The sequence below is a fragment of the Vombatus ursinus genome, unplaced genomic scaffold (genome assembly GCF_900497805.2).
Source record: "Vombatus ursinus unplaced genomic scaffold, bare-nosed wombat genome assembly UNPS02015106.1, whole genome shotgun sequence".
In the NCBI taxonomy this organism is placed as follows: Eukaryota; Metazoa; Chordata; class Mammalia; order Diprotodontia; family Vombatidae; genus Vombatus; species Vombatus ursinus.
Window position 1 is genome coordinate 710,326 of NW_020954884.1, and position 18,131 is coordinate 728,456.

At 38.4% G+C, this 18,131-nt stretch overlaps 1 protein-coding gene across 1 annotated transcript in view; it reads right to left on the reverse strand.

The window, feature by feature from the left end:
- The window catches only part of SPEF2 (sperm flagellar 2), a 222,718-nt gene that overhangs the window by 18,403 nt on the left and 186,184 nt on the right, over window positions 1-18,131 (reverse strand). Inside the window, exons 24-26 of the mRNA XM_027846244.1 lie at window positions 15,811-15,946; window positions 7,210-7,329; window positions 5,323-5,461 (exon numbers count right to left, since the gene is read on the reverse strand). Of these exons, the coding sequence (XP_027702045.1) occupies window positions 5,323-5,461; window positions 7,210-7,329; window positions 15,811-15,946 (395 nt within the window). The remainder of the gene's footprint in view (window positions 1-5,322; window positions 5,462-7,209; window positions 7,330-15,810; window positions 15,947-18,131) is intronic.

Sequence of the window (18,131 nt, forward strand, 5' to 3'; positions counted from 1 at the left end):
ATGTAGAGACGCTGATACTTCCTTAGAGGGAGTCAGTGTTAACATTGTTTTGGGTATGGGAAGAAAGGGCATGCTGTGTATGTTCCCAGGTGTTGCTCAATCAGCGGGCAGCCTTCTTGTTCTCACTGATGTCCTCCTTAGGCTTTCACTTGAACTCAGCAATTAAATGCTTGACCCTGTGTTTCTCAAAGTTCTCTTCACCCAAGGAGACTTGACTTCAAAGACACCATCTTCAATGGCAAGAATGGAGGGATCAAAAGTACTACCTCCAAGGTCAAAGAACAACTAATTTTTCTTGGCACCAGACTAATCCAATAAACATTTATTATGTGCCTAGGATATGCCAGGCACTGTGCTAATCCCTTGAGGATACACTTAATAAAAAGGAAAACAGTCCCTGTCATCAAAGAGCTCACAATCTGTTGGCAGGGGCAGGGGTGAAACAACACAACAGACAATGCAAAAAGAAACAGAAAAGTGTGTGTGTGGGATGGACCAGAGGTTCCCTGGCATGGGAGCATCTTGTTCCATGAAGTTAAAACCAGGCAGAGTACAGTGAGCTGAAAAGTCCAGTTTCTGCCCTCCATATAGGAAGGCATTGGGAGCAGTTTGGCACCCCCGTCCCCCAAGCTTTCTAATCAAAGGGGAGAAGAGGCAGAGGGAGGTGGTATCAGTCTAGCCTAGAGCAGCATGGTGATGAGGTTAGAGGTGATGAGATTAATCTGGGAGACGCATATTGTTCTATGGAGTTCAAATCAGATAGAGCAGTAGATGAGGAGTGGAGATGAACCAAACATTTTACCCATTCCATAATAAATAGCAGCACAAAGTTGGCTCATTGATGATACTGATGATTTGGAGCCCATTGAGATCAGCAATAATTCTAGAATCTTTGGCGGCTTGACACTAGGAATCATTGAACTAGGCTGGTACTGTGATGACAGCATTTATAATAGTCTTCCCAAGGTAAGCTTCAGTAATGTCTTTCATCTTGGTCAATACCAAAGGAGATACTTCTAGATAGAAACTTTTGGCCTTCCCTTTGGACTCCCCTTGGATTTTAGGCCTGCCTACATCATTCACTGTTGTGAAAGGCCAATGCTTCATGCTTGACTGTTCAACTGCATCAATATATCTGCAACCAATCAAATGTTAGCATCAAAGTCTGTGTTGATGGGGTTCATTGCAACCTGATTCTATTTAGCATCACTAATGAAATATTCTATGTTGCTGAAGATGATGTAACTTGGGGTGGTCCTGTTACCTTAGTCATTAGCACTGATTTCTATTTTCCCATGTTGGAAGATGATCACACAGGAATAAGTGATACCAAGATCAATGCCAACTGAAGGTCCCTTCAACATGGTTGCTGGGGCATCAGGTGGTAGCTGCCCAGAGTGGGGTAAGAGAAGTTGCTGCTGTGTTGAGTCTGAGATGTTGAGTTTTGAGAAGCCAGATAGCGAGATTTCAGAATGTAAGCAAATCTCAGTACATAGTAAAACAGATATTTCATGTATACATAGGTATATATGCAGATGTGCATATTACATGTGTTACATTACATAGGCACATAAATACATTCATTTTCTAAAAAGGAATATTATTCGCTTTTTTCTGAAATGATAACAATATCTGACATTTCTATACCACTTTAAGGTTTGCAAAACTCTTTAAACACATGATTTCATTTAAGCCCAGAGACAGACTAAAAGCCAGGTCAAACCAGCTCTTGAGAGCCAACTGTTAAATGTTTAACATTAGCATTTATGTCCAATGCTACAAATCAGGGTTTGATTTATTATTTGGTTGATTTTTAGACTTAAGAAAGAGATGGAGAGAATATTAATAAGGCAAATTAAACTTAGACATTTGACTTGGTGGCAGCTGTTAAAAAATGTGTTGTAAAAAGCAGTTGTAAGACTTACAATAAACCTGTGAGGGAGTTAAGACTCTTATTATTATTCCAATTTTTAAAATGAAGCAACAATCTCAGGAAGGTCAAATCACTGTGTCTTGACAAATCTCTCAGACATGATGTATGACTTCACTGGCTCCTGCTTCAAGAGAATGATACTGGTACTGAATTCACTTAGAAGATGAGGCCTAGGAACCTTTCAAAGTTGACTGATGAGTCAAATTCAAAGCAATCAGGGAACCGAAAAGGCGAGCACCATCTAGTGGGAAGTCAGGTAATCACTCATATATGATTGAGCAATGAGGTTTCATTTCAGTAAGGAGAAAACTCAAAGAATATGAGCCTCAGTAAGTTTCACTAGAGGATGCAGGTCGAAAAGATTGGTCAGTGTGCCCTAAACTGGATTTAAAAGTGAGACCCCATTTTTGGCACCTCTTGGCTCATCTACAGTCATGTATATATATTGTATCTTCAAATGAGGGGGGAGGGCAAAAATAAATGTATAATCTACATAGAATGTTTAAATAAGGGTCTAGCATTTGCATGTCACTGCTTTACACAAAAATTTTCAGTGGCCTCCAAGTAAAGTCAAAACTCTTTCTTAGCTTTCAAAGTCTGGCTTTGCTCTAACCTTTGGCCTCATATTAAGTCTCCCCTCAATATTACAACCAAACTGAAATGACAATGATTATTACATACATATATGATATTATATTTCATATGTATATCTGATAATTATATTAATAAAAACAATGTAATAATAATAGCTGGCATTTATATAGCTCTTACTTTGTGCTAGGAATCGTGCTAAGCATTTTATAAATGTCATTTGATCCTCACAACAAACCTACAAGGTAGGTGCTATTATTATCCCCATTTTACAGTTGAAGAAACTGAGGAGATAGTGGTTAAGTAACTAGTCCAAAGTCATGCAGCCTGAGGCTGGATTTGAACTGAGGTCTTTCTGACTCCAGGTCCAATGCTCTATCCATTGCATCACCTCATTGCCTCACTAGGACCAGGCCTTGGACATTATTGGGAGTCAAAAGACTTAGGTTCGAATTCTGGCACTGCTATATACTTACCCGTGTGGCTTTGGCCAAATCATTTGCCTTCTCTGAGCCTCAGTTTCCTCATTTTCAAAAGAAGGCATTGAATGAAATGACGTTTAAAATCGCTTCTAGTTCTAAATCTATGATCCTATCATTCTCTCCTTCCCCTGACCATTCCTTATGTGCTCTCTCTTCTCTGTGCCTTTGCTCATGGTATTTACAATCATTTCAGAAGTGCCTACCTTCCCCCTAAATTTCTTTCTTTCTTTCTTTCTCTCTCTGTCTCTCTCTCTCTCTCTTTCTTTCTTCTTTCTTTCTTTCTTTCTTTCTTTCTCTTTCTTTCTTTCTTTCTTTCTTTCTTTCTTTCTTTCTTTCTTTCTTTCCTTCCTAGGCAATCGGGGTTAAGTGACTTGCCCAAAGTCGCACAGCTAGTAAGTGTCAAATGTCTGAGACCAAATTTGAACTCAGGTCCTCCTGACTCCAAGGCCAGAGCTCTATCCACTGCGCCACCTAGCTTGTAGCTTCCCTTTTTTCTTTTTTTAAATTTAAAAAAAAATTTAATGGCTAGGTAATCAGAGTTAAGTGATTTGCCCAATGTCACACAGCTATCGAGGCTAAATTTGAACTCAGGTCCTCCTGACTCCAGGGCCAGGGCTCTACTCACTGCACCACTTAGCTGCCCCTCAGCTGAATTTCTTTGTTGTTGCTATTGTTGGTTAGTCATGTCTGACTCTTCATGACCCCATTTGGGGTTTTCTTGGCAAAGATACTAGAGTGGTTTGACCTTTCCTTCTTCAACTCATTTTACAGATGAGGGAACTGAGGCAAATAACGTTAAGTGACTTGCCCAGGGTCACACAGCTAGTAAGTGTCTGATGAGTATTTCTGACTCCAGGCCTGGCACTATCCACTACACCATTTTTCAGGCCTTTAAAGTCCATCTCAAATGGAAGCTTCCTGACCCTCCGTCAATAATGACCTTCCTCTTTGGATCTCAGAGAGCACTCTATGTGCACCTCTCCAATGTACTTTTCATACCACATTTTATATTACTGAAGATTTGTGTTTAAATCTCTTATTTTCTATAGGATGTGAGTACCAAAAGGAGAAAGACTGGGTTTTATTTAAAATTCATCTCTCCTGGCAACTAGCACCTGGTAGCCAATAAATAAATAAATATTTGTTGGATGAATAACAACATGGAAAAGAACTTTTCACGTCACAAAGAAAGACACTCCATCATCTGAAAATGGTACACTGAACCAATTACCATTTATGGACAGTGAAGGTCCATTTAGTCTTCATTTAGACTTCGGGGCTAATGAGTTATTCATTTTCAATTACAGCTGCAGTATAGCCAATAGACTGAAAAGTGATATGCTCCATTTGCTTTGGAGTCTACAGTTCTGAAAATGTATCCTGAAGAATTTAGAGTAGAAATTTCAGCAAGTGGCAACTAGTAAAGGAAAGAAAAATGACAGTGACTGATTTGTGGGTGATGGAAGTTGAATTTGAAAACCCTATTCATTTGGTTGGATCTCATGTATATGAAAATTTCCAGAATTTAAGAACTGAAATGTCACATATGGGTATTGTGAAAAGTTGCATTTCAAAGACTCAATAGCACTGTAGTGCTAGGAGGAACCTCTGAAATGACCTAGTCCCCAGATCTTCATTTTACAGATGAGGCAATTGAGGCCTAGAAAATATGAACTCAAGGTCACCTAGCTTATTAATAGCACAGTTGAAACTAGGACTCGTTTCTTACTCCTAATATACCAGGTCTCTATAATTTCCTCAGATAATTGATAGGATGAAACTGTCTATAAATTAGAAGTGGGGATTATCTCAGCAGGGCAACCAGTTTAATTGGTTAGATTTCCCTAGTGCCTCCTTAGCTTCACACTGGATAGTCTTCAGCTTTGGGTCTTAATTTTCTTATTTGCAAAACATGGGAGCTTACCCAGATGATCTCTAAGATCCTTTCAAGCATTAAAATACTATGATACTTAACCTGGTATTTATAACAGTATAAAATACTCAGAAATTCAGGAAATTACATGTCTGACATTCCATCCCAAATTCCAATCGAGTAATGAGAAGGCCATATTCATTAGCACCCTGTAAAACTTCACGTTTGAAAAATGACAGTTGGGGCATGAGTTGTCACTTGGAAAGATCAGAAACCAACAGAATGGCCGACGAATGTTGGTTACTGTAAGTACTGACATTATCAATAGATTTAAAAACCTATCACCTTTTATACTTCTCAACCTTAAAAAATAATCTGTCATTTTTTCCATCTAACTAAGTTACTAGGGATTCTTTCTTGTTTTTTAACCGTGCATTACTTACCTTGCCATTTCCGCCAAGTACCGGGCTCCGAGCCACTTGTCAATCAGTTTGTAAACATCGACCGCCCTTCCTAGAAGTTCTTCCATATGAGCAAGGGCCTTTGTCTTGATCAGCTCAAGTCGGAACTGTGTTGCTTGTGCTGTATTTAAAAAGTGAGGTCAGGGAAGGGTGGTTTTCAATAATATGCGTACACATTTTCTAACGAATCAGTCATTTGAAACAAAGAACTCCCGGTCCAACAGTGATGATTTGAAGATATGAATGCATACCCATATGTTCCCATAAACAAGAAGCAACCCTCCTAACTTCTGAACCTCTTTGGTTTATTTAATTGAGGTTTATTATTATTATTTCATTTGGTTTATTTAAATATAGAAAGATATTTACATTAAAACTAGAATTGGTTTTCATTCTTTGGGCTGGATTACATGACAAGATTAGCCTCTATGATCAGTTCTGAAGTGTGAGGGCAAAGACGGAAATACCACATGTGGGTGACTTTAAATTTCAAAAGGTGGGCAGGAGACATCTCCTCTAATTGTAACTAAGAAATAAGAACTGTCCTGATTATTTCACTATTTTAAGACCACAGGGAGGCAACTGGGTAAGTTCTTGTGACTTTGTGCCCCAGCTAGGTTTTCTAGAATCAAAAGATTCATGAAGGGAACACTAGAAGTCTTGTGGATAACGCCATCCTATAAGCTTTAAAGGTTAGAGGGGCATGTGACACACAGAAGAACCACGGGTGGGATGTAGAGAGCCATAGCAATCATGTAGGATAGGACCAAGCAATAGAATGGAGGCATGGGACCTGACTTCCACCATTCTGGATCTTCTATTCTTCCTACTTCGAAACTTTGTGGTAACCATTGGGAAGAAACCAGGAAGTATCAAGAGTACCAGATGGGTCACTACTCACCCCCTCTCCTACTCCCTAATCCTGCACTTTGATGACTTTAGTCTCTAATCCAATGGCTATAATGACTTGTAAAAAAAATACTATTTTGGTTCTATTTTCTGATCTCTCTGAAATCCTTCTTCTTTTTCATTTGGTTCCCAGAATTTCAAGATCATAGAAGTGAAAGAGGCAACTTGTTAACCAGCCATAGGAAAGAAAGGACCTAACAATTTCCCACCAGCCCTGCCCCAGTGGCCATTTCTCCTATCTTACTGATCTTTAGAGAGGGGAATTTTACAAATTTTACTCCTAAGAACTAAATTTCAGTATCTAAGAACCTTCCATCAGGACTTTTTTTTCATCTTAGCTGCAGACCTAAATCATTCCCATTGTAATTCCCCCCCCATTTCTTTAAGCCTCCCTTTAGCCTCCTTCTCTGGCTGGTGAGTCTCAGCAATGTCCAGGCTTTTCCCTTATTACACCTATTCCATAGCTTCTCTGACCCTTCTAGTTGCTGTTTCCTCTTTCTAACACCTCTACATTTTCTTCTGAAGCTATAGTAAGACTGTGACACTAAATTCAATTCACAATTCAATTTAGGGAAAACATCGGCCAAGTCACAATGACAGCTGGAGCCTGATTTGTCACTTGGAAAGATCAAATGCCAATGGAATGGCCAACAAATGTCACTGCTAGTATTGATATTGTCGATAAATTTAAAAATCTATCACATTTTACACTTTTTATCCTTAAAAAATAATCTTTGTCATTTTTTTTTTCCATTCAAGTAAGTTGCTAAGAATTCTTTCTTACTTTTTAACCATGCATGGTTTGGCCTGCATAGACAGAACAAGCGTGGCATTGAATTGTTCACTTTGCAATCTATTTGTTCTGTTGTAGTGTTGACCCTCCTTAGGATTCCTCTGTGATTTGTCAGTTTGGTGAGTATTTATTTGTTTTTCTGTGAAAATGATGTTGTTGTTACATACCTTCACATTGCAGGGCTGCAAGATGTTCATCCTTTATTTTTATTTTCAATTCTTTCTTCCTTTCTATCTCCTCTAATTCCTCTGGTGTTAGAGTCACGGGAGGGACTTCTGGTGATGGAGCTACAGAAGAAGCAAAATGTTCTGAGTAAATTTCAGATTTTCTTAATACATACATATATATCTACATGTGTTATATGTGTATATAGTTATTAAATAATTAGATTCAACAAATATTTATTAAGCACTTCCATGTGACCTGGAATCAGGAAGGCTCATCTTCGTGAGTTCAAATCCGGCCTTAGACACTTATTACCTGTGTGACCCTGGGCAAGTCCCTTAACCCTGTTTGCCTCAATTCCTTATTGTTAAAAATGAGCTGGAGAAAGAAATGGCAAATGACTCCAGCATCTTTGCCAAGAGAACCCCAAAATGGGTCGTAGAGAGTTGAATATGACTGAAAAGTGATTGAATAAGCAACATGTGGTAGGTGCTTAGGGATACAAAGACAAAAATAAAGAAGCTTGTATTCTAATGGTGGTACTGGTGATGGTTGGGAGTATGGACACCAATATAGACTGAAGAGGGGCAGTTAGGAGGTTCAGTGGATAGAGGGCTGGGCTGGGAATCAGGAAGACTCATTTTCATGAGGCCATATCTGGCCTCAAATCTGGATGCTTCCTAGCTGTATGACCCTGGAAAAGCGACAACCTTTTTAGCCTTAGTTTCATCCGTAAAAATGAGCTGGAGAAGGAAATGGCAAACCCCTCTGGTATCTTTGCCAAGAAAACCCCAAATGGAGTCACGAAGAGTCAGGCATGACTGAAACTACTCAACAACAATACCATATACTGAGGAAGGGAGAGTGCAAATACCTGTGAGATAGCTAGCAGCTAGGATATCTACAATGCTTTAGGGGCTGTAAAGTACTTGGAAAATTTTATTTCATTGCATCCTCACAATAGCTCTGGGGCACTATTATCATTTTCATTTTACAGAGGAGGAAATTGAGTACTCAAGGTTAAGTGACCTGCCCAGGGTCACATAGCATGTAAGAGTCTGAGGCTGTATTTAAAGTCTCTGATGCCCAGTCTACTACACTACTTCTTGTTGTTCAGTCAGCTACTATGCTACTACTGCACTATACAACTACATTTGCTGTTGATGTTGTTCCATTGTTTCAATCATGTCCAACTCGTCGTGACCCCATTTTGGGATTTTCTTGGCAAAGACACTGGAGCGGTTTGTCATTTCCTTCTCCAGCTCATTTTATAGATGAGGAAACTGAGGCAAACAGTGTTAAGTGACTTGCCTAGAGTCACACAGTCACTAAGTGTCTGAGGCCAGATTTGAACTTAAGAAGATGAGTCTCCAGGCCTGGTGCTCTATGCACTATGGCACCACCTAACTGCCCCACTGCATTACTTAGCTGCCTCTAATTAGGAATCAGGAAAGACTTCATAGAGGAGTTGGGATCTGAATGAATTCTTGTTGGAAGACAAGGCTTCTGAGGAGGACAGATGAGAATGGAGTTTACAGAGGAGAACCAATGTGAATGCACACATGTAGGAGATGACAAGCTGAGTTTGTAGAAGAGCTACTAATCCAGTCTGACTGGATGGTAGAGTTCAGGGAGGAAAATGGTATGAAATAAACAGAGAAGGTAGATAGGAGCCAGAATGCAAGAGACCTTTGATGCAAAATTTGAAGGAAATCAGTTAAGTTATTAGATAAATTTTATTGATTCTGTTGACCACAGGGAATAATTTTGTTTGTCTGCTTCTGGTTTCCATTTTCCAAGAATTAGCTCAAAGTGAATTTTGCTTTTCTGCTAAAGAAATTAACTTCTTTCTACATCTGGCTGTCCACTCCCCTGGAAAGAAGGAGCATGTATCCTGCTCACCCTGAGCTCCTGACATCTTCCATTAATTGTTCTTGGTGCAAGGCCAGTAAGCAAGGATGTTGCCTTGAGGTAAGTCTTCTGATGAGTTAGGGAGCTTTATTTTTCCATTGCAAGGGAACTTCCCTGATTCCATTAGAAGAGATTCAGCTGCACTATACTTTTCTACCTAGTCTCTAAAGGGCATAAAAGTTCTTCTGCCCCAAAGGGCTTTGGATCACTCCAGGCTTGGCATAGAGATGCTGATGACCACATCCCATTCAGAGCTGTCCATTGACAGGGTTCCTCTGCTCATGGTACAGTGGTTTAGGTTATAGAATCAGAGTTTGCTGTGGCTACTTCTGGGATAAAGGCTGCTGAATAACATTTACTCCTGTGTATCATTTCAATAAACCTGACTTCATTAAAAGCATAACTCTCACATAAGTTATTTATCACAACCTAGGATTCAAACCTAAACAATCTGTTAGTCTGAGGTTATATTTTATCCTAGAGGTAATGGAGAGCTACTGATGATTTCTGAGCAGAGGACTGAAATGGTGAAACATCTGCTTTAGGAAGATTATTTAGCCAATTGTACCTCTGGAAGATGAATTAGAGCTGAAAAAAGAAACTAGGAGGCTTTTACAATAATCCAAGTGAGAGGTGATAAGGACTCAAACTAGGCTGGTATCAACAAGAGCAGAGGAAAAAAAAAAAAGATGAGTTCAAGTCCAGATTCAGACACTTACTAGCTGTGTGACCCTAGGCAAGTCACTTCCTGTTTGCCTCAGTTTCCTCATCTGTAAAATGGGGGAAATAATAGTACCTACTTCCCAGAGTTGTTGTGAGGATCAAATGAGATATGGTGCTCAAAACAGCGCCTGGTACATAGTAAGCACTATATAAATGTTAGCTATCATCATCATTATTATTATTATTCCAAAATTGGAAAAGATAGAATTAACATCATTGGGAGGGAATACAAGCCCAAGGTAGATGAGAAAGATAGTAAGAGCACTGAGCCACTTTAAGTGAATTTCTGTCTCTCTCCAGGTCCAGTCAGATTACATGAAGGGTAATTAAAGGTACTTATGGATGTGATCGTTATATCTATTGACTTTAATCTTTGGGAAATAATGGAGAACTGGAGGAAAATTTCACATCTTGACTATCATAGAGACTTTTTCAGATGTGACTCATGATAGTAATATGACTCTGAAAGGAGGGTATACCTTATTAAAAATAAATAAAATAGGCACAAGGTGCGGGGGGAGATGAAAGAAGAATATTATGAGTTAAGAAGATATAGTTATAAGAAAAAAAAATCTCAGACCCCAGAGTTTGTTTTTGTTGTTGTTGTTGTTTTGTTTGGGGTGGGGCAGAATCATGCTAGAAAACATTTGGATGAAAATCAACAGCCAGAAACAGAAGCTTTGATATCATCAAAATACTACAGACTACCTAAAAGAGAGAGGAAAGGGATGAAGAATTTAATCATGAGCTAGGTGTGTAGACATTATATAGTAATGATTAGTGATGATAACCAGTGTCATAGCTGGAACACAATACACACACACACACACACACACACACACACACACACACACATCCAATCTCTCTCTGTCTTTCTGTTTCTCTCTCTGCCAAGGGATAGGGCTCTGGCCTGGAGTTAGGAAGATCTCAGTTCAAATCCAGCCTCAGATATTTATTAGCTATCTGACCCTGGGCAATTCACAAAACCTCAGTTTCCTCATTTGTATAATTGGGATGTACTCATAGCACCTACCTCACAGAGTTATTGTAAGGATCAAATGAGAAAATATTTCACAAACACTTGCCATATGCCTGGCACATAATAGGCATTTAACAAATGCTTGCTTCCTTCCAAAGTCAAAACAGTTAATACTTTGTTTTTTCAACTTGCTCTAATGATGTTTTATCGTAACCTTAAAAAAATGTATAACCAGTTCCTGAGTGGAACTTCTATTCTCTATCTGATTCTCAAATGAGAGAGACAAATTGACTAAAGGCTTTACTAAATTCAAGCCCACAGGCATAGAGGAACTATATCCCAAAGTACTAAAAGAACTTGTATGTGATTGCTGACATACAGTCAGCAGTTACTGAAAGGTTGTGGTAGATATCACAGGATGGAAAAAGGGTAAATGACCTCATTTTCAAAAATAGAGAAGAGGCTTCTATGGAAGAAGGTTGTGGGACAAAGAATAGAAGAGAGAAGGGCTTGAGTTGAAAAATGAGAAGAAGGAAATAGTGTAAGTGACTTGTAGGAATCTGGACTACTAAAGGAGGTCAGAGCTTGACCTAGGGAGAAAAAAATTTGGCAAAATGTGAGCTAAAAAAATAAAATGTGAGCGAAAAAAAATAAAAGAGGAAACTCAATTATTGGTCCAGCTTCTATTTCTGGGTAGCAACAGAAACAAGATGAAGGACAACTAAGGAAGATATAGAAGAATTTAGGAAAATTGAGGAGGATTAATCCTTCAAGTGGAACTTGAAGAAGTAGACTCAAGAAAGCTAAGGAGAGGGGTAGCTAGGTGGCACAGTGGATAGAGCACTGGCCCTGAAGTCAGGAGGACCTGAGTCCAAATCTGGCCTCAGACCAAACACTTGACACTTACTAGCTGTGTGACCCTGTGCAAGTCACTTAACCCCAATTGCCTAAAAAAAAAGAAAAAAAAAAGCTAAGGAGAAGGAAGTTGGTAAAACAAGGCAAGGCAGGGAAAATAAGAAAAAGTAGGCAGAACAAACAGAACATTAAGTGTACTGACAGAGTGGATTGCTAGGCAGGGGCAAATTGGTTGTTAAAAAATTACTTTTTATAAATAAAAAAATTGACTGTAAAAAAAAAGTTTTAACCACATGCATAGGGCTGAATTGTAAATACCCACAGTGACTTGCATCCAGTGTAAGTTGAGGAAACTAGAAAAAGGCCTCTCTGCACTCCAAATTGTTAGGATAAAAGGTTCATGAAGGAAACAGAAGCAAGACTTCACCAATGCACAAAACAGCTTCTGAGGTAGATGAAGCAAGACTTGATGTTTGTCATAATGATAGCAAATGGAAGTGTTATACAAGAGAAAGAGAAAGAGAAAGAAAAGGGCACCTGTACAATTAGAGCTTAGAAACAGATTGGAGGCTCTTCCTAAAAAGATCATAGAGCTGGATGATCAAAAGATGAAGAAGCCTCTTGTCCTAAAAATAATATAGTACAGACAGAGAAGATCTCAACTGAGAGATCGCCCAGTAATGGGCAGAGGAAGAAGGAAAAGGAAAAAAGTTGCCGATTCCCTGCTCGGGGGCACCAAAGCACCTGTCTTCCAACATGATTATAATAGAGATGCCTTTTGTTTCCCACAGGATTGAATCTAAGAAACTCCCAAGATTTATCAAAGCAGATGACAACTATCTTCTTCTGATGAATCACATGGCCACATATGATGCCTCTAGGAGGAGTCTAAAATTTTTGTCAACCATTTGGAAGTCTTGAGCATGAAACTGAAGTCCATAGAGGCACAGACTCTGCTTTCCTCACTTGAAAATTTAAAGCAAGAGATTCTGAAAAGAAAAATTAATTTGGGTAGTGAACAGATGACTAAGGAGGTACTGCCCAAGAATGAGATTTGGATTTCTGGATCATAGCTTACAGTATAGGGCTGACAGATTACCTTTAAAAGGTAAAGACAGCAAAGAGATTATCTTCTGATACTGACTTTTAATCCTTTTGAAATTAAATTTCATAAGGTGTTCTTTCTATTTTCCCTAGCCATATTTCATTTTCTCTACTGAGTTGATTTTGTCTGAAAAATGCTAATTTATGATGTTGTTAATTTTGTAACAGAAACTGTACGGTTAGTGGGGTTTTATGATTATCAGAACAAGAGCAGAGTGATTTTTTTTTTCTTAAGACAGAGAGCATATGAAGGATATGTGAAAGATGTCCTGTAAGCCTCTGAGACTGCCAGTATTTGAGGCTCACTGTTGATGTTTGGGGTGGATGCCACATCCCGAAGAATCACTGGGGAGATGCTCATCCAAGATAGTAGATGGCAACATTGAATCCAGCATGCCAGACAGCTGTCATGCTAGCAGATTGTGCCATTGCTAGGTTGGTCCAGCATTTTGTATTTCATTTAAAATAATTCACTAGAATAAAGGAAAAATAGCTCTTAAAATCAAACAAACAAAAAAAGGTCGAGTATAAGGTAGAGTATACCTAACAAAAGCTGGTAAGAACGTATTTGCCAGAGTTCTTGTAAATCTAGTCAAAAGTGCTTTAAATTAGAATGGATGGAAAAGGAAGAGATTGCCTGTGTGTAACCTGAAATTAGGTACTATTGACAGCAGACACTAAGAAGGAAGAGGAGCAACTAGGACACCTGCAAATTTACAGGAGATAAGGAGCCAGTGGTAAAATCCATGGCCTCAAGAGTCTAAACACAAATGCCCAAAGTTTAGGCACCAAACAAGAGCTACTAGAGGTCGCAGCACAAGGGGGGAATGGGATTTCATAGGTATCATTGAGACATGGTAGTATAACTCCCATGACAGCTGTGACTCTATAGGGGTATACCTTATTCAAAAGAAACAGAATGGATAAAAGGGTTGAGGAAGGGGGTAAAGTTCTATACTCACTTGAGGAAATTCAGGAACCAGAGGGGAAGCATGATGGACGGTATTTGAGTGAAGGTCAAAGGAGGGAAAAACAGAAATGATTTTGTTACTGAAGAATATTACAGACCACTTGGTCAGAAAGAAGAATAGATGACAGGTCACAAACCCAGCATTTGTGGAGGCATGATATGGGAATGATGGGGAACTTCAATTATCCAGACATCTGCTGGAGCTCTCTGTCAAAAACAGATCAGCTAATCGACATGCTTTGGGGAAGATACCATCCTTCAAAAGAGGTGGAATCTACAAGGAAAAAGTTACATTATGGGTCTGATTCACACTGACGGGGAGGAACTGGTTGATGGAGTGTAAATGATGGGAATCTTGGGAGTGAAGTGACCATGATATCCTGGAGTTTGTGAAAGGGAAGAAGAAGAAATTAGGGCAAGTCTGACATGCAATGCAGATTTTGAGAAAACATATTTCAAGGAGTTCAAAGGAAAAATAGGGAGAATTCCATGGAGTAAAATCTCTTGTTAGAAATCAGAGCAATGGGGATAGGAGAAGTACAAGAATGAAATTCTGAAGACAGAAAAAGAAATAATTCCAACGAGGAGGGAAAATGGGATTTGTCTGAAGAGACCAATACGGGGGCTGCATCAACCAACTTAGATTTTTTAAAAGAAATGTACGAAAGATATAAACAGGGCTGGGGAACAAAGAACTGAATAGAAGAGCATAGAATATTTCTGTAAAATAGTGCGAGGAATGCTAAAACTCAGAATGGGCTGAGGCTGGCAAGAGAAGGTAAGGTCAACACAAAAGATTTTTTTAAAAGCTATACTGTGGAGAAAAAGGAGGATCAAAGAAGGAATATGACCTTTTGTGTTCAATTCATATGGATAGATATATAGATGGATAGACAGATAAATATGATTTTTTTTTCTCTGCAAAGGAGAATGATTTTCACATTTGAAGTGATAACAAAACTAACAGGAAGTTAAAGCTCAAAAAAAGCCAGGAGATGGTAAAAGAGCATCTGTTTACTCTAGCTGAATTCAGGTCACCTGACCCAGATGAACTACATTCTTGCATCCTGAAAGAAATGAGTCAACAATGTGACATGGTAGCCAAAAAAATCTAACGCAATCTTAAGATGCATTAAGTGAGGCATCGTGTCCAGTACATATGATCATGTTATATACTCTGCTCTGGACATGTCCACCCGAAGTATTATTTTTAATTCTGGTCATCACATTTTAGGAATGTTAACCTAGCTAACAAGACTTGGGAGTTAACATGATAGCTATCTTCAAGTTAATCATATGGAACAGGGGTTGGTCTCTTACTGCTTGGCTTCATTGGGTAGTACTAAGAGTAATAAGCAAAAACTGCCAAGACAGATTTGAACTTGATGAAAAGATACATTGACAATTGTAGCTATCCAAAAGTGGGCCAGATGAGGACTTTAAAAAAAGGCTCAATGATTACTCATTAGGCATGTCATTGAGATAATTTCCTAGGGATGGGTTGGGCTACATAGTCTCAGACGTCCTTTAGGCTCTGAGAGTCTGTTATTCGGTGACTGAAGATAGATTATTGATTGATTAATATTGGGTTCAATTATCCTTAAAAGCTACGTGACTATGCTTAATTCATTTCAGTGAACAGTGAAAAGTGAACACTTTTCTCATCTCTATGTTTGTTCTGCTTTCTAGAGTGTTGCGAGGAAAGTACTTCATAAATTTCAAAATGCTAAATAAAAGTGACTTATTCTATACATTCTTTAAGCTGGGATTTCATCAGTATGGATACTCTTACGATGGCACAGATTACAATGCATGCAGACCTTTTCACCCCATGCAACTCTCACCCATTGCCTCCCATAAATCCTGACCACCCAATGTACTATAGCAGACTTTCCTTTGGTGTTTTATAATACATGGGTACCAGTTTATAACTTGGCTCTAATTCTTATTCTTTATTCTATCTCTATGACCAGAACCTCTTTCCCAAGTTTTCTTATAAGTGTATGTTTTCTACCAGGAAAAGACTAAAGAAGAGAGATTATTTTCTGGAATACCAAATACCTTTCTTCTTCTTCTCTGGCTTCTTCTTTGCAAGTTTGCCACCTTTACCCCCTTGCTGAGGAGATTTTTCTTTAGCTTCATCTGGCATGTCTTCTCTTTCCTCTTCTAATTTTTTCAAATGTATTTCAGCATTTACCTAGAAATGACATTATTTTATTGTAACCAGAATTTTTGTGAAATATAATTTGTGTTTGGGTTCAGTGGTCAGAAGATTCTCTGATTTTCTATTAAACTGATGAATGAGGATGGAAGAGAGCAGCTATCAGCCTCTGTACCAGAGAGGCTACCTTGCTGGGGCAGGGTGCCTGTGGTCAGTATTTTTAAGCAGGAGAGGCATGTAAACCTTGCTCATATATAGGTGACACTGACTTCTTGCAACAACATTTTCCAAACTGTAGATTGTCCATAATTATGTGGAGGCAGTAGAAAGTGTACAAGACTCTTTCAGGAAGGGCGCTACACAATGACTCAAGTTACTGGTTATTTTCAAGTAAAAATGCATGCAAATATATACATTTCTCTGTCCCTCTCCTGTATCTTTTTTTTAAATATCACTTTCATTTTCCTGTATTTTTCATATTCATCACTTTTTACAGTGCAGTGATATTCTATCACATCGATGTGCCACAGTTTGGTCAGCTATGTCTCAATCAAGCGAGGCTCATTAACCCCTTCCTCCACCCCCAGTTCTTAAGTACTACAAAAAGTGTTGCTTTGTATCTTTGGCTTCCTTAGGATATATGATTAGAAGTAACCTCTCTGAGTCAAAGGAGGTTGACGTTTTAGACGTTTTTAAGCATAGTTTCAAATTACTTTCCTGAATGGTTGGTCTAATTTACAGCTCCATCAATGCATGACAATGACCACCTTCCTATGGTCTAGCCAAAATTGACTATTTCCATCTTTTGTCATCTTTTCCAATTTGCTGGGAGGTGAAACCTCAAAGTTGTTTTAATTCACATTTTTTATGATCATTTGAGATTTATAGCATTTTAAATGGCTATTAATAGTTTATAGTTCTTCTTTTGAGGACTGTTTGCATATGATATAATTTGAATTATATTGTTCTTGACCATTGTAGCGAAACTATATTGCTAATAGGACCCAACCACCTTTTATATTACTTCCATGTGAAAACTAATTTCAATTATAATTCTAGAAAAAAAAAAGGAGAGATCAGCTTAGATTAAACTCTTCCTTCTCTGGACTCCTATTATATTTATAGTTAGTGCCACATAGTTTGGCACTATTGTTCTCTAATTAGTTTTGTCTCTCTCAAGAATTGTAAGTTCCCTGAGATCAGAAGCTCTGATATCAAATGCTTGGAATAGATGCTCAATAAATCCATGCTGATAAATGGATTCTTTGTGTTATGCAGTATTCATTTGGTGCCTGTTCTCGGTATAGCAAGGAACTGGATGAATTTTCCTTTAGCTTTGGGCAACCTAATGAAGCCTATGGATCCTCTCTCAGAATAATGATTTTAAATGCATAAAATAAAATACATAGCTTTACAAAGAAAACAAATTATATTGAAACACAGTCATACATGTATATGTATATACATATATATATATTAAATAAGTTCACAGATGCAAGGTTAAGAACCCTACTTTAGTAACATTTTTGTTATAAATGTGTTTCAACTTCAAAATTGTACTTTACAATTCTTGGTAAACTGAAGGTCTTTAGTATTCCTCCGAAAAAAGGCGGGCAATCCATTTTCCAACTTGCTATTGAAAAGCATGACAAGCTAGTAATTTTGTCTTAAATCTGATATTTCTGCTTTGTCAACATCCCTGTGATGATGATGATAATAATGATTATTATAATCTTCATTTTCCTGGGCTGTTTGCCTCAAGGTCTCTGGGTCCCTTTTGAAATTAAAATGAAAAGGCAATATCTTTCGTTACCTAGCTAATAAGATGGGTAAGGACTTTGTAAAAAGGTATTTTGATGTGTGTCAGCTAAATATAATTTGTTTCCTTGAAATCATTTTGTGCTGGCTAATTAGAAGAATGTTTTGCTAAAATTAAAACATACAAAACGGGCAGCTACTGGATGAAACTGTTGTAAAGAAAACGACATGTGTTGAGTTGTCATTGTTGTTCTCTTCTGGGTTTGTTTTGATCTTCTGTCACCATAACAGCTTTCTGCCATTAGGGCTTTTTTTTTGCTCATTTTTCAGTTTACTTCATGACTTTTAAAGTTGAGCTCTGCTCCTGGGATACAGGAGGCATTGTCCCAAGTCTCCTGAGGTGGGGGGGAGGAGAAGGGGGAAGGTGGCAAGGGGGCATAGGAGGTGGCAGGGGGCTGGGGGG